At 45.3% G+C, this 23,319-nt stretch overlaps 1 protein-coding gene across 1 annotated transcript in view; it reads left to right on the plus strand.

Moving 5' to 3' along the window:
- THBS4 (thrombospondin 4) overlaps positions 1 to 23,319 on the plus strand; it is a 75,606-nt gene that overhangs the window by 25,077 nt on the left and 27,210 nt on the right. The window contains exons 9-15 of the mRNA XM_073584176.1: positions 2,453 to 2,533; positions 8,026 to 8,181; positions 13,829 to 13,933; positions 14,312 to 14,419; positions 14,592 to 14,751; positions 14,855 to 14,973; positions 21,099 to 21,151. Coding sequence (XP_073440277.1) covers positions 2,453 to 2,533; positions 8,026 to 8,181; positions 13,829 to 13,933; positions 14,312 to 14,419; positions 14,592 to 14,751; positions 14,855 to 14,973; positions 21,099 to 21,151 — 782 coding nt within the window. The remainder of the gene's footprint in view (positions 1 to 2,452; positions 2,534 to 8,025; positions 8,182 to 13,828; positions 13,934 to 14,311; positions 14,420 to 14,591; positions 14,752 to 14,854; positions 14,974 to 21,098; positions 21,152 to 23,319) is intronic.

A 23,319-nucleotide genomic window follows, 5' to 3' on the forward strand; every position in this document is an offset into this window, starting at 1 on the left:
CCAATCTGACATGGGAGAACATAGCCAAACTTGTGGGGAAAAGTAACATACTGGGGCATAAACAGGTAAGGAGGTAAGGTTTGGTCACTTTCAAAGCCCAAAAGGGCACAACATCGGCATCCTTAAAGGGGTGTTCTCAAGTTTAGAAGTTATCGCTGTGCTTGGCTGATCTTCTCTTATGAATGATTTGAGGGGCAGTTTGCATGATTGACCTCTGCTTCATTCACACGGGGCTCCAGGCAGTCAGACCTCAGGTTATTGTGAAGTTATCCCCTATCCAATTGATAGGGACTAAATTCCAAACTCAAGAATACCCCTGTATGGAATCCTACTGATACATTTAGTATGTGTGTACTTGTGGTAAAAATGTAATGTGAACAGAGCCCACTGTCATGGATCCAGTAGGACTCGGAAATTGTAGATCATGGAATAGGAATAAGGACTGGAAAACCAAATTATGCATAGATTTTTTTTTAATTGTTATGGCAACAGTATTTTTTTTATCAGTGGAACAAATTTAACCCATGATGTATGTTTTATAAAGCTTAGTTTATTTTGCTACTCGTTTGTCTCACTACCAAGGCCTGTCCGTGTATATGAGTATTTTACCCTCTACAATGTAGCAGACACAGAGACATACTGAAAAATATTTGAACTTCCACAGGAAAAATATACAGCTTGAACGATTACTTTTAAATTGATGGGAAAACCAAAGTATATGATAATATTTGCTGCGGGAAACTAATACATTGATGACATGGAGCTTAACTTGTATTGAGAACTTTGCAGGAAAGCAAGCAGACATGATGACACACGGCGATCATATGATTGCATTACCTGTGGCTGGCTTCCTGGATAGAAAATGACTAGACTGAGGAAGAATTGTCTGCCCTACTTAGGTGGAAGCAATGGTTCATTTGTATGATTGAAAGATGAGAACTGGAGACTGACGAGGGCCATTTGGCTTCTTCTAGTTCTGCAGACTGATCCCTTGTTAGTTGTTGCCTTTTATGTCCTTGTATCCCATGAGCTTGCATTAATCATAGGTGCCAGCATATGTTCCTTTTCTCCTCCACTTATTATTATAGGTGAGTGTTTCCTGTGTGTAAGATTGTCACCCGACCCAGTAATCATGTTATCGCGCACCTGTGGATGTCATAACATAATTTGCTAGAGCTGGCGTCTCTGTTGGCTTTCTGCAAGTCTCGTGCTTCCTCGTGGCATCCATCACTTCATGTCATTGCACAATGAAGTCGAGGACATACCGGCGGTTTAAGGGCATGAGGGGGACCCGTCCAGTTCCCTTTAAGGCCTCTTTCACACATCCGTTTTGCGCCGTCAGGCGAGATCCGGCTTTTTTTCGTAAAACCGAATCCGGCGAAATGCAATGCCGGATCCGGTTTTTCCCCATTGACTTGTATTAGCCCCGGATCGCGCCGGATGGCATTGCGGTTCGTCCGTTTTTTGCCGGATCCGGCTATTTGTCTCATTCCGGCGTCTGGAAAAAAACGGCTACTGTAACGTTTTTTGTCTCCGGCTAAAAAGCCGGAAGAGCCGGATCCGACGCTTCCGGCTTTTTGCCACAATGAAAGTCTATGGGCGCCGGAATGCGCTGGATCCAGAAAAAGACGGATCCAGCCACCGGATCCGTTTTTGTAAGTCTGCGCATGCTCAGATCCAATTGGCCAGCCCCCAGGAAACAGATATAACCTGCTAGACGGATCCGGCAGAAAAACGGATCCGTTTCTACAGTTCTCCAAAATTTACGCCGGATCCGTTTTTTCTAAAAATAGCCGGATCCTGCCTGACGGCAAAAAACTGATGTGTGAAAGTAGCCTAACCCGTCTATATAAATTAAAAGGTGACATATCCAGTATGGAGAGCATGGTGGCTCAGTGGTTAGCACTGTTGATTTTCAGCACTAGAGTTCTGGGTCTGAATCCCACCAAGGACAACATTTGCAAGGAGTTTGAATGTTCTCCTCGTGTTTGGGTGGGTTTCCTTCAGGATCTCCTGCTTTTGCCGGGGTCACACTTGCGAGAAACTCGCACAAGTCTCAGATCTCAATACCTGGCACTGCCGCCGGCACACGGACCGGAGCACTCAGCTGCATAGAAGTACATGCAGCCGCACACTCCAGTCCCGAGAGTCGGCGGGAGTGCCGGGTATTGAGACGCGAGACTCATGCGAGTTTCTCGCAAGTGTGACCCCGGCCTTCCTCTCTCACTCCACAGACATACTGCTAGGGAATTTAGATTGTGAGCCTCTGAGGGGGCAGTGATGACAACGTCTGTACAACACTGTGAAATATAATGGAAAAAGCTGCCATGATAAATAAAATAAAACTTCCATTTGGTTCACTTGTTTTCCTTCTGTAGCTTTATCATTTTAATATATTAAAACATATTTAATTCCTATAAGTTGATGTTAATTTTTTCATGCTTCCATAAAGATCTGCCTTGATATCAATGAATGCGAAAATGGAGGAAGAAATGGCGGATGTGTTGCCAACTCCATCTGCACAAATACCATGGTAAGTCACCTCCTCACCGTGATCAATATCTGATTTATGAAAACTCTCTAAAAGAAAGTCTGTTTTTTTTGCCCATAGGAACAATCAAGTTAGCAAAGTTGATAGCATGTTTTTTTCAGGAGAACTTGTCCAAAAACTAAAACAAATGCATTTCACAGCCACATTGGGAAAGCATTAGGCTACGTTCGCATGTTGCTTTTTTTGCTACATGATCTCTTAGCAGTAAAAAGCTGCAGCCAAAATGCAAATTTTCTGCCTTTTTTGCTCTTTTTTTTTTTTTGCTGCATTTTTTAGGATCTCAAAATTCAGCTTCTCTTGCACCTTGCAAACATGAAAAACACATGGGGTTTGGCCAATGAAAGACGTATGTGAAACCAAAAACATTTTGGGAAAAAATGGGCAATTTGATTAAATTATTTAGAGGAAAAAAAATTTTAATGTCTGAAAAAATAGTGACTATCCTGAACAAAAAAAAAAGATTATGTATGTAGTGAAGACATGTATTAAGATTTTATGAGTTCATGAAAAAATATGTAGGGAAGGTGACCTGACGGACGGACGGACTAGTCAGAGTGAAGAAAGATAGGTTTGCACAGTGTAGGTAGGAGTCAGTGATTACAGTGGGGAAACAACTAGGAAAGTGTAGTGGACGTGCAGTACCTTGGGATGACCATTAGATGGCAGGGTGGAGTGTGAGCAAAGGACTTTACAGCAGCTTAGGGCTTTAGAAACCATTGGTCATGGGGGGCGTGGTGACAGTTAGAGTGACAGTTTCAAGGAACCGGGGGAGTTATAAATACTGAGGGAGGGTTCCAGAAAGTTCCAGTCCCCAGGGGGAGCTCAAGTGACAGGAGGACTACGACAGTCTGTGCACTCTGAGGAGAATCCAGACCAGGGGGACTGAGGAGAGAGGACGTCAGGGGGGTGGTCCTGACAGGAAAGGACCGCAGTTGAGACGAGGTACTGGGTGTAAGACACCGTATGTGACACGACGACTGAGCAGTAGAAGCGCTGTTGGTTAATGGGCCTAAGGCGGCCACAGTGACGGAACTGTCAGGAGCGTCGACAGTAAAGGAGGGGACGGTGTGTGCAGACACGTCTCCAGTGTACGGTGTGAGAAGCGGCTCTGGAAACGGAGGGCCGCGAGGTGTGCCGTCAGTCGGACGGCAAGTGAAGAAATAAACTTGGACCTGTTGCACCCATAATCTGCCTCCATCGTGTCTCTGTTGTCATCTCTGCGCGGTATAAAAGTAGGACCACCCCCCCCAGCTCGGCACCCCACCACCGACACTACATTTGGCGTAGTCGGCAGGATCGCCGCCGCTAATACCCCATATTCTGCGGCAGACCTGCCTCAAAGAATGGAAAAGGACTTGGACTACTCTGTTTGGATTACAATAACCTGTGGATTACAAATGACCTACCTGTGGAATACAAATGGGAAGCGCTGTGGCGGATCTGTGTGGCCAGCAGAGGATCCGGGGCGGTACCAGGTACTGTGCAGTATGGCGGTGTTGCTTCAGCGCAGAGGAGAGGTCCGGGTGTTTGCAGTCGTGTTGAATGGACTGGGACCCCCTCCAACGTACCCCAAAAGGAAGCAGTATGTGCCTGGAAATCGACGCTTCCATATATTGGACCCTGACAGGATGGTGGAGAGGCCTGCCGACACCTCACCTCACAGAGGGAGTGGCACAGAAGAAAAAGTTGGCTGCGGCTGTCTGATGCCATTCGAGTGCTGCTCAACGGACGGTAGGAGACTCTGCAGGTGTCGGGGCATCGGCCGCCTAGAGTGGCAGTGGCGGCAGGGGATGGAGCTGTGCCAGAAGTCGCCCTCAGAGCCACGGGAGAGCAGCGGGATGCTGAGCTGGGGAGCGGAGCCTGAGCGGAGTCAGCGAAAACGGCCGCCACCAATACCAGCAGAGGACTTCTCAGCGGAGCCCCCGAGTTTAGGGGAAAAACCCGCGGGACAGTGGAGCGAGGGACGGAGGCTGCGGGTGAAGCCACGTATTGATGTGATGGAGGCCGCAGCGCCGGGGAAGGTGAGAGTACCCCCGGCACCACCAGTGCCTCCTCCAGCGGCCCTCATCATTCCGCCGCAGCACGCTGCCCCCTGCGCACCGGAAGGCCTGGGTACATCGGGCCCAGTGGTGTATGCAGAGTTGTGCGAGGCCCCTGCTCAAGTCCCTGAGGTACCCCGCCTGGAGCCGCCAGTGCGGAAGTCATCCAAAGAAGACGCTGCTGCGTTCCCCCTGCTGATAGCAGCTGCGTCATTGGAACCGGCCGTTACTCCGGCTCCATTGGAAGTAGTGGATGCGGCCTGTCCTGAGGCCGCGGTTATGCCGCTGCTGAAGTCGACTGCGGCCGACTTAGTGGGCCTTGTGATTCCAGCCTCCAAGGACCTGGTTGTCCCCATTTGCCACCTGGCCCCAGCGGCTGTTGAGCCGCAGGAATCATCGGCCGCCTCTGATCCACGTCCTTCCTCGGTTAAGTCCCGCCCACCGGACTCCAGGGCTCATGCCGGACCCTCTGTTTGGGTCGCAGGAGTTATAGAGAAGAAGAGGGCCAGGGGGCAGGAAGTCTGGAACCTGCTCCATGACAGGGGAGAGGCTGGCATGGCGGCTGCACGACCCCCGGGACGGCTCGTTTATACTATCTTGCAGAAAGGGACACTTCTTGCATCCTGGGAGCTCCACGGTTGTGGGGTCCCATACTACTGACCACCGAAAGGAGGATTGAACTGTCAGGAGTTCGTTGCACCGTTGTGCAGGTCAAAAGGACAGTTCGCGGTCAGCTTTTAAAAAAAAAAAGATATGTTTATCTGTGATTTTTATGTCTGTTTTTCTATGTTCCTCTTACAGGATAGTTTGTGTTTACTTGTTAGACTGACAGAGCGGGGATACTTAGAAGAGAGGGAGTGTCCATGTCCAAGGAAGGGGGGAGAAAGAAGACATGCAATGTTATGTTGTTATATGTTGGTTTTAAAATGAGCAAAAGAAAACGGAAAAAAAAAAAAAAATTATTATAAAAAATGGGGTACTTGTGCTATTATAAAGTTGTATGATGTATAATATGCAAAGTAAAATGCAACAGGTCCGGGTAAGGAAAGGTCTGCGGGACCAAAGGAAAGTGTGAGATCCGGTAGGGATCTAAGAGTTGAGGAGGTCTGGGAGACCGGGACGCCGACCATGACATGTAATTGAAAGAAGGAAAATGAGTTGGAAGACGTGAGAAAGACAGCCGTCCTAGGTCAGGTCCCCAACACCACGGACACCCCTGAAGAAGGAAAGGCGGGCGCCGGCAATGATCTGGTAGGTGAGTGGCCTCGATCATGGCGTACCGGATAGTGAAAGGTAACAGTAGGGGAGAGTAGGGGAAAGATACACGCCGTAGAGAGAATACGGGTGTACCTTGCCCAATTTGAAAGACGTTGTCATGTGGCGTGCGCGCTGGTGAGTAGCAGTAGGCTGCTCAGAGCATAGTGCTCCCAGTATGGTTCGGCCCCCGCAGATAGTGGGTTTGGCTCAACTTCTGGTCCGACAACAGAATGTAGGTGTAGATTCAGAACGACGAAGGCAGGGATGACGATTGTCGAGGACGACAATGGACAAAGGAAGGGGGAGTGTAGGGAAGGTGACCTGACGGACGGACGGACTAGTCAGAGTGAAGAAAGATAGGTTTGCACAGTGTAGGTAGGAGTCAGTGATTACAGTGGGGAAACAACTAGGAAAGTGTAGTGGACGTGCAGTACCTTGGGATGACCATTAGATGGCAGGGTGGAGTGTGAGCAAAGGACTTTACAGCAGCTTAGGGCTTTAGAAACCGTTGGTCATGGGGGGCGTGGTGACAGTTAGAGTGACAGTTTCAAGGAACCGGGGGAGTTATAAATACTGAGGGAGGGTTCCAGAAAGTTCCAGTCCCCAGGGGGAGCTCAAGTGACAGGAGGACTACGACAGTCTGTGCACTCTGAGGAGAATCCAGACCAGGGGGACTGAGGAGAGAGGACGTCAGGGGGGTGGTCCTGACAGGAAAGGACCGCAGTTGAGACGAGGTACTGGGTGTAAGACACCGTATGTGACACGACGACTGAGCAGTAGAAGCGCTGTTGGTTAATGGGCCTAAGGCGGCCACAGTGACGGAACTGTCAGGAGCGTCGACAGTAAAGGAGGGGACGGTGTGTGCAGACACGTCTCCAGTGTACGGTGTGAGAAGCGGCTCTGGAAACGGAGGGCCGCGAGGTGTGCCGTCAGTCGGACGGCAAGTGAAGAAATAAACTTGGACCTGTTGCACCCATAATCTGCCTCCATCGTGTCTCTGTTGTCATCTCTGCGCGGTATAAAAGTAGGACCACCCCCCCCCCAGCTCGGCACCCCACCACCGACACTACAAATACACAATTGCAAATGTAAAAAACTGGGAAAATGAATTGATCGCGCATTGTATACTTAACACATATTATTAATTTATTCATTACTAATTCAATTAAATTGCACTTGAACTCAGGAGAAATAAAAGAATTGCTTTATAAAAAATAAAGTGTAAATTACATTATGATAAAAAAAAATACATCCATGCTCATCTGAGGATACCAAGACATTTATACGAAAATAAATGGGTTTCACATCCTGCTATACCTGCGGGGGGTTTTCGCCAAAAATTCCACAAAAACGTTTGTTGCATCTTTTGCACATTCTCATTGATGAACAATAAGGGAAAAAAATGGGTGAAATTTTTCTATGGGTGAAAAAACAGACATTTGCTACAGGAAAGATATATATCTTTGTACCGTGTTAGCCAGTAGATAGAAGAATATTCAGAATTGAGAGTCCTCAGTGGTTGATACCTTTTAATGGCTAGCTGAAAAGATGATAACACATTGCGAGAATACTCAGGTATTAGTCTATGCCTGATGAAGAGACCTGAGTAGTCTCGAAAGCTTGCAATGCGTTGCCATCTTTTCAGTTAGCTATTAAAAGGAATCATCCACTGAGGACTCTCAATTCTAAATATTCTTCTAAAAACATTTGCTTGACCTACTCCTTCTACACCCAGGCATGAAGGCACATGTAGTCATCCTAAGTGTGCGGTACAAAATACAGCTGGTGCATGAGGTTGAGGCGTCAGAGTGTCTGGTTACGTAGATGTCACGGGGTCTGTGTCCACAGCTGCCACCCAACCTTCACTCATGGCTCTAGTGGTGCCATGTGTTCTTTAGTTTACAAGTATTTAAGACCTGGACAGGTGGACTATACCGGCTGCTGCTGTTCTAGAATTCCCCAGGGCTTCCATCCCCGGTCCCTGATGGTTGACAGATGGCAAGTGATTCACTTTCCAGCTTTGCCAGCCCCAGTAACATGCCCATACTGACCATGCACTGTATGGTCACGTGTGCGCATATCGTTTTCGTATATGATGTGTGATTATGTCTCTGCTCTGTCGTTTTGTGAATATGTACCTATAAACCAGGATAATGCAAGTAATATTTTGTTGCACAGGGTTCTTTCCGCTGTGGACCTTGTAAAGAAGGCTTTGTCGGTGACCAGAGCAAAGGCTGCAGTGCAGAGAGGAAGACCTGCTGGAACAGAGGGCAGTACCCCTGCCATGCCAACGCGCAGTGTATTGAGGAGAAGGCTGGAGACATAACCTGCGTTGTGAGTATTGTAAAGGGAAATACTGACACTGAATTACAGAAGAGAACTATAAGGGCTCATACTCACTTGCGAGAGACTCGCATAATTCTCGTGCGAGTCTCTCGCATGAAAACCCGGCACTGTTGCCGGCACTGGGACCGGAGAGTGCGGCTACATGTATTTCTATGCAGCCACACGCTCTGGTCCCAGTGCCGGCGGCTGTGCCAGGTTTTCATGCGAGAGACTTGCACGAGAATCATGCGAGTCTCTCGCAAGTGAGTATGAGCCCTAATGGTACTTTAGTCTCTGCAGATTTAGTTGCAGAAATGCTGCGGATTTGATGACACGTTTACATTTCGCATTGGAAAGGGTGAAAGATGCACCATATAATTGACATGGCATTTCAAATCTGCAACACTAGGCAAATTTTGCCACAGATTTTGTCTGTAGCATGTGTTTAATAATTCATAAAATCTCATCTACCATCCTGGTTTTGTAAAGCACAATGGATTTTATGTATGCAAATTTACAATGGTAAATCCTCTGCATCAGGGGCGGATTAAGAGTAGCCAGGGCCCCAGGCAGTTTAGAAGGTGTGGACCCCCAGCACCTGATGTATCTTGTGACGTGACACGACCCCCTTTGATAGATCACGTGATCACGTGATTAACACACAGGTGCTCTGATGCACACCTGTAGATGCAAAACAAGAGAGACAAACTTTTTTCCCTTATGTACAGCGCTATACATAACATAATGCTATATATAGTATATATACTGCCTCCTACTACAGATCCTCTCTTCTTTTGGTGTCAAAGACCTCGCCCTATACTAAATCTCCTCATACCTTTCCAACTGCACATTCAGCGTCTCCCACTCCCACACTACGGCTGGAGTCACACACAACGTAGAGAAATGCGGACCGTATTTTACAGCCGTAATACGCATAAATGGTCCCTAAATAGTGCTCCACATCTCATCCGTTGTCACAGTGTGGCCGCGTAATTTTCTCATGTAAGCATCCGTATGTAATCCGTATGGCATCCGTATACCGTTTTTTTCTCGCAGGCTTGCAAAACGGACATATAATGGAGCCCAATGATAGGTTTTCAAATCCAAATGAAAGAATAGATCTAGACACATAGAATATATATATATATATATATATATATATATATACATGTCATTGAGACACATATATATATAATGTATATTTCACAGAGTTCTTCATAGCAGAATAGCCGCTAATTCAATTGCCGGCTTCTGTCAAATCATTCCCCAACCCGACATGAAATGACACATGGTTTACATACAGTAAACCATTTCTTTTCATGTTTTTTTTATATGTCCCTGACTAATAATTAGATGAAGATTTGTGTGCTAAATTTGGGAGGTGTAGGTGTTCATTCAAGGGGTTAATTCGTTGTAAAAAAATGCGTGGGCTCCCGCTGTAATTTGTCAACCAGAGAGGTAAAGCCGGTGAGTGAGGGCAGATTTTAATAGCCATGAGAGGGACCATTGTTTTTGGCCCCCCCGGCTACAAAAATCTGCCCCCAGACACCCCAGAAATGGCGCATCTATAAGATGTGCCAATTCTGGCACTTATCCTCTCTATTCTCATTGCCCTGTAGTGGTGGCGAATGGGTTAATTTAACAAAGGGTTAGTGTCACCATTCGATAGTAAGGTGACATTAAGCCGATTAATAATGGAGAGGTGTCACTAAGACACCTATCCATTATTATCCTTATACTAAGAAAGGGTTAAAAACCACACACAGACATTAATTAAAAAGTCTTTTAATGAAATAAATACACCAAGTTTTTGACAAATTTTTATTAGTCTGGTAATCCCAAAAAAACCATGACCTGCAACAAAAATAACATAAAAAATCACCAATATCCTTACCTCTCTGCCGTTTAGTCATGTCCCACGCTGCAATCCATCAGAAGGGGTTAAATAATTTACAATGAGGACCGGTGCTAATGCGACCAGCCTCACTGTAATCTACTACAAAATGAATTGATTCAGCTCTGCGCAACCTCAATGGCTGCCTGTAGATGATCTAATTACCGTGGGAAAGTTTCTGACTTTTTTCCCACGGTCATTAGTTCATTCACAGATCAGCTGGGGACTCCCGCTGACGTCTTATCTTATAGATGCGCCATTTCTGGGGTGTCTGGGGGAAGATTTTTGTACCCGGGGGGGCAAAAACAATGGTCCCTCTCATGGCTATTAAAATCTGCCCTCACTCACCTGCTTTACCTCTCTGGTTGACAAATTACAGCGGGAGCCCACACATTTTTTTACAACGAATTAACCCCTTAAATTAACACCTACACCTCCCAAATTTTGCACACAAACCCTCATCTAATTATTAGTCAGGGACATATAAAAAAAAAACATGAAATGAAATGGTTTACTGTATGTAAACCATGTGTCATTTCATGTCGGGTTGGGGAATGATTTGACAGAAGCCGGCATTTGAATTAGCGGCTATTTTGCTATGAAGAACTCTGTGAAATATATATATATATATATATATATATATATATGTCTCAATGACATGTATATGTATATATTCTATGTGTCTAGATCAATTCTTTCGCTTCTTTATTAAACCTGTCAGTGTGAGTTTACTGTTTAGCGCACTGAATTGCCAGCTTTTCCAAAAGACACCGGGTGCGTATTTCTCGAATGTCACACGTGTGGTCCGTGTGTAATGTGTATTTTTAGCGCACCCATAGACTTGCATTGGCGTACTACGGCCGTAGTACGCTGACAATCGCAGCATGCTGCGATTGGCATGGACCGTAAAATATACGCAAGAAAAATACGGCTGATGGGAGCTACCCCATAGAGAATTATTGGTCCGTGTGCAATGCGTTTTTTTAACGCCTCTCACTCGTCCGTATTCCTCTCTAGTGTGACGCCAGCCTTCCTCCTCATCTTACCCTCTCTCTGTTGGTGTCCCTCAAGGCTCTGTTCTAGGACCCCTACTCTTTTCAATCAATACCCTTGGCCTGGGACAGCTCATAAAGTCCTATGGCTTCCAGTACCATCTATATGCTGATGACACTCAGATCTACCTCTCTGGCCCAGATGTCACCTCTCTGCTGTCCAGAATCCCAGAGTTTCTATCAGCCATATCCTTCTTCTTCTCCTCTCGCTTCCTCAAGCTCAATGTGGATAAATCTGAACTAATTATCTTTCCGCCATCTGGCATACCTTCCCTACCTGATCTATCTATCACAATAAATGAATTCACACTTTCCCCTGTCCCGGTAATCTGCTGCCTCGGAGTAACCCTTGACTCTGCCCTGTCCTTCAAACCTCACATTCATGCTCTCGTCACCTCCTGTCGCCTCCAGCTCAAAAATATTTCCACAATCTGTCCTTTCCTCAACCCTCACTCTACCAAAATGCTTGTGCATGCCCTAATCATCTCCCGCCTCGACTACTGCAACATCCTCCTCTTTGGCCTACCTTCTCAAACTCTTGCATCCCTCCAGTCCATCCTTAACTCTGCTGCCCGACTAATTAATCTCTCGCCTCACTACACTTCTGCTTCCCCTCTTTGCAAATCCCTTCACTGGCTCCCAATTTCCCAGCGAATCCAGTTTAAACTACTAACACTGACCTACAAAGCCATCCATAACCTTTCTCCTCCGTATATTTCCAAACTAATCTCTCAATATCTTCCCTCACGTAATCTCTGGTCCTCCCAAGACCTCCTTCTCTCCTCCACGCTTATTCGCTCCTCACCCAATTGCCTCTAAGACTTCTCCCGAATATCCCCCATCCTCTGGAATTCTGTGTGGTCCGGTTATCCACCACATTTGGATCCTTCAGACGAGACTTGAAAACCCATGTCTTCAAAAAAGCTTACAACCTGTAATGACCACGCGGCCACCTCAACACCATCGGAGCTACTGCAACCTACTGTCTCCTTCCCCATAATCCTGTAGAATGAAAGCCCACAAGGGCAAGGTCCTCTTCCCTCTGTATCAGTTTGTTATTGTTAGTTTGTTTACTGTAAGTGATATTTGTATGTAACCCCTTCTCATTTACAGCACCATGGAATTAATGGTGCTATATAAATAAATAATAATAATATAGTAGAGCAGGGGTGGGAGATTAATATTCCTGAGAAGCCACATGACAGACTGTGACTATTGGGGAGGCTGAATCCATAGGCTGAATTTAATTCTGCTCAATATTAATATGTACATATTAGTTATATTTATTATTTATGTTAATATTAATTCAGTTAACATTAAGCAGAATTAAGTATGCACACATCCCCCTATATATGAGCATGCACATTGCCCCCTATATTCCATATGAGCCCCACATAGTTCACTGTATACAGTATGAGCACCCACAAAAGCCCTGATGTACAGTATAAGCCCACACATAGCTACAGTATGAGCCCTGAGCCCTCACATACCTCCCTATATACAGTATGAACCCTCACATAGCTTCCTATATAATAATCTCTTTATTATTAATAATAATAATAATAATAATAATAATAATAAGAGCCCCCACAAAGCTCCCTAGATATAGTATGAGTCCCCACATATACTCCCTTTATACAGTATGAGCCTCTATAAAGCTCCTTATGTACACTAAGAGCCTTCACATAGCTCCCAACATACAGTATAAGCCCTTACATACCACCCTATATACAGTATGAACCCCACATAGCCCCCTAGATACAGTGTGAGCCTTTACATAGCCTTCTTTATACAATATGAGCCCTCACAAACCCCTATATACAGTATGAACCCCACATAGCCCCCTTTATACAATGTGACCCTCACATAGCCTGCTATATACTGTATGAGTCCCCACTTAACTTCAAGTATACAGGATGAGCCTCCATTTTGCTCCCTATATACAGTATAGCCTCCTATATACAAGCACACATCCCATCACGTGCCACATTATAATGTGCCATTTTTGAATTTGTGCTAAAAATGGTGAAAGTGGATGATCTTTGCTTTGCCAGATGCTTTTAGATACATGTATGATATGCAACTTTTAAAAAGATCTCTACATTTTTGCTCATGTCTACTCACCCGCCTGGGAGGGGTAGGTGACTGGGGAAGATTCCCATATTAACATTTGTCGCAACTATAATAAAAGTCATTCTTTTACACTTTTATGAAGTTTGATATTGAAAAGATCTCATCAGATTTTTGTTCAAGAGTTTTTTTGTTTTTTACTTTTGTGCACATTTTTTTTTACTCTATATCCCGTGTGACATTTTGATAAATTTGGCACAGTGTCTTTTGGCATATAAAACAAAATTACACTCCAAAAAAAGTGATTTAAAATTTCCCTTAACTCCCAAAGATAATATGGATGTCAGTCATTTTTCAATAATAACTTTTATTTATGTAGCAGCAACATACCATACCATATGCACAGGATCAGCCGCCCATGATGCAAAAGGACAAGAATTTCTGAAGTGACTAGAAAAGGAAAGTGGACCCTGCCCATAGATCACAATCTGATGACAGTGGTCTCATTCCTAACATTAGGACCTAGGGAAAAAGTAAAATATTCATATGGTCTATCAGTTCATTTTCTGCCACCTGGTGGTGAAAACTGTAAATGTACATGTCAAAAAACACCACAATGGTCTCCTTCTTTTTGTCGTAGTGTGCAGTTGGCTGGGCTGGCAATGGCTACGTCTGTGGTAAAGACACTGATATTGATGGATATCCTGATGCGACTCTTTCGTGCAGTGATGCAAAGTGCAAGAAGGTAACATTTCTGTTTTTAATCTGTTGCAAAATAAATTTAAAAAAAACGAGAGCCCAGAACGAGGTTAAGTTCACACGAGCGTATTATCGGTCTGAGTGCTGATCACTCACAGAAAGCGCATGGACCAATATTTACCCATGAGCAAATTTCCACACGAGCCTTAGGGGAAAAAAATCTCAAAAACTACAGACCAGATCAGTGCATATAAATAGTCTGTCTGCAAAGTGCAGAGCTGAATGGTCCGCAGAAATCAGCGTTCATCTGAACTTAGCCTAAAACTGTCGCCTTGAATTATTGCTGTGCATCTGATTGATTTGTGTGTGTGTATATATATATATATATATATATATATATATATAATGTGCTTTTCTCTCCCAGGACAATTGTAAGTATGTTCCCAACTCTGGCCAGGAAGACACTGACAAGGACGGTATAGGAAATGCCTGCGATGATGATGCAGATGGAGACGGTATTCTGAACGAGCAGGTACTTTGTACTTTTAAACCTTCATACTCATCGTACTAGTTTGTGTCATACCCAAATATCACACATACATTTACGACCAATTTACTTGCGAAACCTTGAAATCTATTCTTTTTTTTGCTCCTTGTCTTATTAATAATGTCACTGAGATAACTAATTTTTCTCTTTTTTTAAGGATAATTGTGTGCTTGTAGCTAATATTAATCAAAAAAATAGCGATCAAGACATATTTGGGGACGCTTGTGATAATTGCCGATTTAAACTGAACAATGACCAGAGAGACACAGACAATGATGGGGAAGGTGACGCCTGCGATGATGATATGGATGGTGATGGTAAATAGACGATGACATTTCTCTTACTCCAATTACGTGAACGCGCTTTGCTATGGTGAAAATGGTTAATTACCCCATTGATCTGATTTATTTTTATAAAAAGGCATCAAGAACTTCTTGGACAACTGTCAGCGTGTCCCTAACATAGACCAGAAGGACAAGGATGGAGATGGCGTTGGTGATGCCTGTGACAGCTGTCCTGATGTGATTAATCCAAATCAGGTTAGTGGTGGTGGGCTTGAGCAGGAGGACAATGACTTGCCGAATTGTCTTTTGACCTACAGCTCCTAGAGATGCGTCAGGTTCAGCGTTTGTCTATTGGGTTGGATTTTTTTTCCCCTGGTGTTCATTTGTAAGATGTTCTTACACAGTTCTTAATGATTGCTTACAGAATGTAAAGATCAACAGTAGAGATAACAAAATTGATTCGCAGGGCTCCTGTCCATTGGCCAAGTCATTAATCTGTGACCGCTCCAGAGGAGGCCTGTGAATGTTATTGCTTCTCAGTATTGCCATCTCTTATTTTGATTAGCCAAGCACACAAAACTGCATCATCCCACCTAATCAAAAGAAATGCTTGGAATGATACGTGGTGCAGTAAGGAGATTCACAGGCGGATCAGTAGTCATTGAGTACGGACCTGGCTGATAAACGAGAGTCTTGCGAATTGATTCGCCGATCTCTAAGAGTAGTCTTTTTTTCACAAGGAGGCACATGGATCGCCCTCGCACCCAGGGCGGTGGGGTACTCGGTACCGGGCCCGTGGGTCTCATTGGGAGATGTCAGGGTAGTTGTGACCCGGTCCGTGGCCCTGGGCGTCCATTGTAAAAGGGAAGATGTTTGAACGTGTGGATGATGATTAAAGTTTATGAGTGAATCATTCGTGACGCCACCTATGGTGTTCGGCAATGAAGATGTTAAGCCGACGCTGCAGACAGATCCTCTGGGACAGATGTGTGGTGCAGCAATGATATTGTGGCCCTCCACAGGTAGGGCTGTAGTCCCAGGGCAGTATAGGTGAGGCGATAGGGAGGAGACGTAGATGGTGCAGTGTCATGCACAGCGATGTAGCCGTGCTCAGTGTGTTGGCGCAGGAATAAGTGGAGGACACCAGGGCATGTAGTTCCAAAGCTTTACTCACAGTCTGTTGTGCATACAGGTGCCCGCCTCGGTGCTGTGTCCTCCAGGTCAGGGGCCCAGCCAACCTCCAGGCAAGATGAAGTACTCCGTTCCAACACTCCGCCAACATGTGCCTTTTCTGAACGTCTCCCTCCTTAGCGCTCGTAATGAAGTACTCACAGTACTGAGTTACACTGGAGTTCCTCCTTTCTGATGTTCTTAGAACTCTACTTGTACGGCAGACTGCTGTAGCCTGCTTCGGGGACTCCTTGCTACTAAGTCCCGGCTCACTCACAATGCTGTTGTGCCCCCAAGTCTTGTGTGGGAATAAAGTGGTGACAACTTCTATTCCTCCGGTGTCTGCTGTAGAACCATTAGTATCCATACGACCTCAGGGACCGGACCCCGGCCATGCGCTTAGAACTTGAGGAAGGGCTCTGCTCTAACCCTAGTCCTTAGTTCTCTTCTTCTCCTTACGTTCCGTTCTAATCTTTCTTTCTTATGGAGAAATAGGCTTTCTGAATATCTCTTTCCTGTGCCAGCTGACCCAGGTCACTGAGGTCTGCTGCAGCACTTCCTTCAGTCCATCCCACTCAGGGGATCACCTCTGACAGACTGACCTAGTCAGACTGACTGACTCCTAATATCTTCCCACTCTTTTGGTGCAGACTAAGCTCCACCCACCTCCCAGCACTCTTCGTGTTCCAAGCAGGGAGCCACCAAAGGTACTTTGTTACACTACTATGTTGTGTGGGATGCAGGTGTTGGAGTATGGTCAGGTGTCTCCACCTTACCTGGATGGTGGGGTACCACACCTCAGGAGGAGGTGCAGTACCTCGGTGGAGACTGAACCCTCAGGGGCGCCACATACCCCCCCCGTTAAACAGCACATCCGCGGGCTGCAAGTGAAACAAAGATGAAACAAAATAAGGAACATTCAAAAAATTTTGAATGCTAAATAAACAATACTTATCTAAACTTCCCAATTTGGGAGGCACTGACTCTTGAACGTTGCAAACAATTTAACTAACTATCTATACTTAAGATATTACTTAATGTAAAGCTATATTACCTAATTTAAAGTGCTATGGTACCAGTTCAAGTATTATCATCTACACATATTCTCCTTTTTTCACATTTTCACTGTCTCTGCTAGACTATGGGTGACAACCGCTGATGCCTGGTTCGTCACTTGCATTCAAACCTTTATTCAAATTTTACACATCTTTGTTAAAGTACTACCATTTAGTCTAAATTCTGCAAAATATTCCTTCCTAATCAAATACCTAGATACTACTATCAGGTAAACTCTATATGAAATCTGTTCTATTATTATCAACATTTTTATAAGGCACATTATATAATACTTCACATCAAAACAACAATAATTCTTGAAAGTGCTGGACACCGCTCTCAGCCGGGATTTCTTGCAGTGTCCTTGGGTTGGAGCAATGCTCCAAGTTGAGGTAGTCCTTATCTAAAAAAGACCTAAGTAAAACCAAGAGAAGGCACTTTAAGAGGCGCAACTATTTACAAGACAGTTTGTGGATCACTCATTGTCCATGATCTCTGCAGTTCAATTTTTCATAATGCTGATGCCAAAAACTAGGCAAACTTGAAGAAAAAGAAAAACATGATAATAAACAATGGGGCACAATGGTGCTAATACCCTCCTGGGTAACAGTTTAGTTATTTTTGGGCATGTCCCTTATTAGTGGTCCCCTCCTGGGGTGGTGGAAGCTGGTTTCTTCTGTTGCTTCCAGGGGAGATGATCTGGATGTCCACCTCCTGCCAGATTAATGAATTGCCGGTATTCAGCTGGAATCTTGGGATGACTGCCTGTGGTACAGCAGGCGCAGCTACTTGTATCTTGGGATGTTGTACCTCAGCTTCAGGTGGTATCTCTGCTGTCTTGGCTTTTGGTCGGACCGCTGGTGAAACTTTTGCCAGTGGTCGCATGTAGGGTGAAACCCGGGGATCATGAATCTCTGGAAGGGGGAACCCATGATGTATAGTAACATCCATCAGCTGCTCAGACTCCTCTGCTGAGATCAGAAGATGTCGAATGCGACGCGCTTGCTCCAGCCTTACTCTTTTCAACAAGGACTTCTTCCATTTCCCCATCGCAGTCAGCTTAGTGCTTTTAAATTGAGAACACAGCTCTTCCATTTGTCCCATGTGGGGTATCGGCCCATTGCACGCGGTGTACGGGAACTCAGGGGGCAACCCGGTTGCAGGGGCGGCAGTCATACCTGATGCTTCCCGTTGGTGTCTTGGCTCCGGTGCAGGCATGGGGCGGCAGCCGGTGGCAGCGGCGGTGACTGGAGCTGCCTGGTCTGAAGCTGGAGACAGTGGTGGAGTGGATGGCGGCTCCCGGTCCGCAAGGGTCTCCGGTGGGACCTGCGCAGCCGCGCTAGGTCCAGGCAGGAGCACAGCTTCTTCCTGTTCAGCTCCCGGGCCCTCCGGTAACTTCTCCTGGCAGGCAGCGCTCAGCGGTGGTTGCAGCGGGGAGATGGCATCGCAGCGGCTGCAGGTTCCACAGATGCTGCCTGAGGGAGAACCAGTGCAGCGGCGGTGGGTACCGGTGGTGAAGGTACCGTTGGTGTAGGCCCCTCCTGGGCGCGCTGCCAGTTCAGGATCCAGAGAGCCTCCTGTCTCAGCCGCAGGCGGTGTGTCAGCTGGGCAATCTCGTCCTCCAGCTGCTGGCGGTCCATAGTGGAAGCAGGGTCGGAGCCTTCAGCTACTGCGCCGGGGAAGTTCAGCTCAACCTCCTCGCGCTCTTCGGGCCTCCTTCCTTCTTCCAACATGGCATCCTGGCTCCTTTCTCGCCACAGGGCCTCGCTCCTCCTTCTGGGGGCGGCGTCTTCTTCCTACTCCTCCATACCAGGCCAGTATATGAACCCCTCTGGGGGTGGGCTATGTTACTGTAGCATAGAAGTTTAGGCAGGGGAAGCCCAGGACAGTTCGCGCTCTTTTCTTAGGACCACCCAGGTTGTCATGCCCTTCTTCACTGCGCCGGTGGCCATTTTGAGAGTCCATTTTACAGTCTATAATTTTGGTTATTTTGCACATTCTCAGCAATTAAGTCCTTATTATTATCTTCGGCACACAGAACCCGGTGGCACCGGGCTTCATCATCCTGTTCGTGACGCCAAAAATGGATCGCCCTCGCACCCAGGGCGGTGGGGTACTCGGTACCGGGCCCGTGGGTTTCAATGGGAGATGTCACGGTAGCTGTGACCCGGTCCGTGGCCCTGGGCGTTCATTGTAAAAGGGAATATGTTTGAATGTGTGGATGATGATTAAAGTTTATGAGTGAATGATTCGTGACGCCACCTGTGGTGTTCGGCAATGAAGATGTTAAGCCGACGCTGCAGACAGATCCTCTGGGACAGATGGTGTGGTGCAGCAATGATGTTGTGGCCCTCCACAGGTAGGGCAGTAGTCCCAGGGCAGTATAGGTGAGGAGATAGGGAGGAGACGTAGATGGTGCAGTGTCAGGCACAGCGATGTAGCCGTGCTCAGTGTGTTGGCGCAGGAATAAGTGGAGGACACCAGGGCATGTAGTTCCAAAGCTTTACTCACAGTCTGTTGTGCATACAGGTGCCCGCTTCGGTGCTGTGTCCTCCAGGTCAGGGGCCCAGCCAACCTCCAGGCAAGATGAAGTACTCCGTTCCAACACTTCGCCAACATGTGCCTTTTCTGAATGTCTCCCTCCTTAGCGCTCGTAATGATATACTCACAGTACTGAGTTACACTGGAGTTCCTCCTTTCTGATGTTCTTAGAACTCTACTTGTACGGCAGACAGCTGTAGCCTGCTTCGGGGACTCCTTGCTACTAATCACCGGCTCACTCACATTGCTGTTGTGCCCCCAAGTCTTGTGTGGGAATAAAGTGGTGACAACTTCTATTCCTCCGGTGTCTGCTGTAGGACCATTAGTATCCATACAACCTCGGGGACCGGATCCCTGCCATGCGCTTAGAACTTGAGGAAGGGCTCTGCTCTAACCCTAGTCCTTAGTTCTCTTCTTCTCCTTACGTTCCGTTCTAATCTTTCTTTCTTATGGAGAATTAGGCTTTCTGAATATCTCTTTCCTGTGCCAGCTGACCCAGGTCACTGAGGTCTGCTGCAGCACTTCCTTCAATCCATCCCACTCAGGGGATCACCTCTAACAGACTGACCTAGTCAGGCTGACTGACTCCTAATATCTTCCCACTCTTTTGGTGCAGACTAAGCTCCACTCACCCCCCAGCACTCTTCGTGTTCCAAGCAGGGATCCACCAAAGGTGCTTTGCTACACTATTATGTTGTGTGAGATGCAGGTGTTGGAGTGTGGTCAGGTGTCTCCACCTTACCTGGATGCTGGGGTACCACACCTCAGGAGGAGGTGCAGTACCTCTGTGGTGACTGAACCCTCAGTGGCGCAACACACACATGCTTGATGGCTGGAAACACTACAGAGATACACACTAATCTTCAACGTTGCTATGAGAGTGATAGCCACACATATGCATTAGCGCGTCCATAACCCCATACAACTGAATTAAACAATGGTCACGCATAGGAAGTTCCGATACAATCAAAATGGGCACACAGGACACATATTTTCATGATCAGTTCTATTTTTGAATTAACCCCTTTACCTTAACTGTTCTCTTTTGGAGCAGTTCTTCATGGAGGTTGTGGACACTGGTACACCGTAGGTCGGTTTGTGCCTGTAGTGACTTCTGGCTTATACTTATCCTTCAGCAGTGCTGCCTCCAACTCTCAACCTGTCCATCTAAGATGGTACTTGTGGGGTGGCACCACCAACTTCTTATTGTTCTTCCAAGTGTTTATGATCACAAAGTTAATCACCACCATTAGTGAGTGTGCAGATATTCAAATCACAAACGCCTGCCAGCGTTTCAGCGTACTGTTTTAGCACCACTAAACTTCTATCTATGTCCTCTTTCTGGGCCTATCTCGATGCTGGCATCTCCTCATTAAAGAATTTGGTACAGGCCAGCAAATCTGGCAGGGCATGTGACGCCACTGTGTACCCCAACTATTACTACTCAAAACATAAGGTGATCAGAGAGCGCAGGAGCACCCAATGGCACAGTCTACAGCATGGACACATATCATATCAGCATGCTGCCCAATGGCCATATAATCATTATCCAGCCTACATGACTATTACAATGCCAGTATATGATATCCATGTATCTCCTCTTGTCTTAATAGTCCGACATTGATAATGACCTGGTGGGAGATTCCTGTGACACTAACCAAGACAGGTATAGTATATTTATCATCAGTGTTACTATGTATGTCTTAAATATGCAAATTGCCTCTTCAGAGTGGAAGAGGACTAGGGCTCTAGGGCCACTTATTGGAAGTAGCAATCCTTAAAGTCAATATCAACCCTTTAACAAGCCTTGCCACATGACTTAGGAAAAAAGCCATACCAGAATCTAAATTTGCAGACATGCTGTTTTGGGGTTCTGCCCCTCATCAGTGCAAAGTATGAAATCTGGTTTGGCAAGGTGAGAGGCTTCTGACCGGGATCCAAGGGGTAAAATTTCTCCTTGTAGACAGTGACATGCCATGACTGACATGCCAATGTGAGCAGGCTTTTAAGCCTTGCAGTGTTTCTCTGGGAAATTAAATATACAAATTGCCACTTTGTGGAGGAAGAGGACAAGAACGCTAGTGCCATCTATTGGAAGTAGCAATCCTAAAAATCAATTTTGACCCTTACTACATGATATCGGACAAATACATAGATTGTGAGCCCCAATAGATAGGGGCAGTGATGATAATGTATGTGCTGTGGAATTCATTGTGCTATACAAAGAAGCATGATCAGAATAATAATTAATAATAGAAATCTCCAAAAAAAATTCTATCCTGCAATGGCCACTAGATGGAGTAAAGTGATCACATAGAAAAAAAAATACCTCTATATAGTGAGGAAGATTGGCCAAAGTTTATAGGTTGTTTTTAAGGGTGATTGCATTCACAGCCATTCTGCCAAATCTCCAAGCTAAAGTGAAAAAAAAACAAGATCGGCCAATTATTAAAGCCCCCTCCACTCACAAGTAATTTCATGGCACGGCAGTCACAGGTTATTTCACCATTTTTGCTCACATTTATATCTAAAATTGCTCCTGCTTGATTACTAACTGCTGACCCCCATTAAAATGCCAATGTCAGTCTTCCATAGCTGTAATTAAATAGTGCAATCGTCGATGCGAACCGTCACGGCTTCCAACGGCTCCCGGCAACATGTAGGAAAACTAATGGGTTTTTATGGCAGCAGGCGGCCTGCTGAAGGTTCCCATCACCACCATCTTGGTCCTCCTGTGAAACCCATCAAGTGGATGGACTTTATAGGAGAACGCATTTTATATTATATACTGCGATACCATAGTATGGCAGTATATAATTCAAGCTATTGAATGATCGCAGGGTCAGTTGCCAAAAGGGATAAAAAAAAAAGTAAAAATTATAATTTTTTTGTATAAATATGAAGAAAAAATTGTTTCAATATTACACAAAAAAATAACATTTCAAATGACCATCTTTTCTCCTGTTAAAAATAAGGAAATTACAAAAAATAAGCATTTAGGTATTGTTGCGTCTATAAAAGTCAGGTCTATCAAAATATAAATGAATTAACCGCGTAATGAGAAAAAGAATCCAAACGCCGGAATTGCAAAAACTACAATAAAAAACAATCAATTTATCATATCTAACCCAATATGTTATCAATAAAACATCACCTTGCCCTGCAAAAAAGAAGCCCTCACACAGCTCCATTGACGGAAAAATGAAGAGGTTGCGGATATCAAAAATGGCGACACAAGCTACATTTTTTTACGTACTTCCATCTTTTTTCACCACTTAAATAACATATATACTGCATACAGCTCTGACAAAAATTATGAGAGCACTGAAAAATTTTCAGTTTGTCTGATTTTTCTCTTTATAGGTATATTTTTGAGTGAAATGTAAATTGCTCTTTTATTCTATAAACTTCTGACAACATGTCTTCGAATTTCCAAGCAATAAATTTTGTATTTATTTTTAGAAAATGAGAAATGGTCAAAACAACAAAAAATGCAGCGCTTGCAGACCTCAAATAATGCTAAGAAAACAAGTTTATGATCATATAAAAACAAGAATACTAATGTTTTAACTCAGGAAGAGTTCAGAAATCAATATTTTGAGGAATAACCATGATTTTTAATCACAGCTTTCATGCGTCTTGGCATGCTTCCCACCAGTCTTTCACACTGCTCCTGGCGCAAAAATTAAAAGTTCTTCTTTGTTTGATGGCTTGTGACTATCCATCATCCTCTTGATTACATTCCAGAGGTTTTCAATGGGGTTCTGTTCTGGAGAATGGGCTGCCCATGACAGGGTTTTGATGTGATCGTCTCTTAATTTTTGTCAGAGTTGT

This window comes from Dendrobates tinctorius, unplaced genomic scaffold, assembly GCF_039654945.1.
Source record: "Dendrobates tinctorius isolate UK_male_01 unplaced genomic scaffold, ASM3965494v1 ptg000083l, whole genome shotgun sequence".
Classification (NCBI taxonomy): domain Eukaryota; kingdom Metazoa; phylum Chordata; class Amphibia; order Anura; family Dendrobatidae; genus Dendrobates; species Dendrobates tinctorius.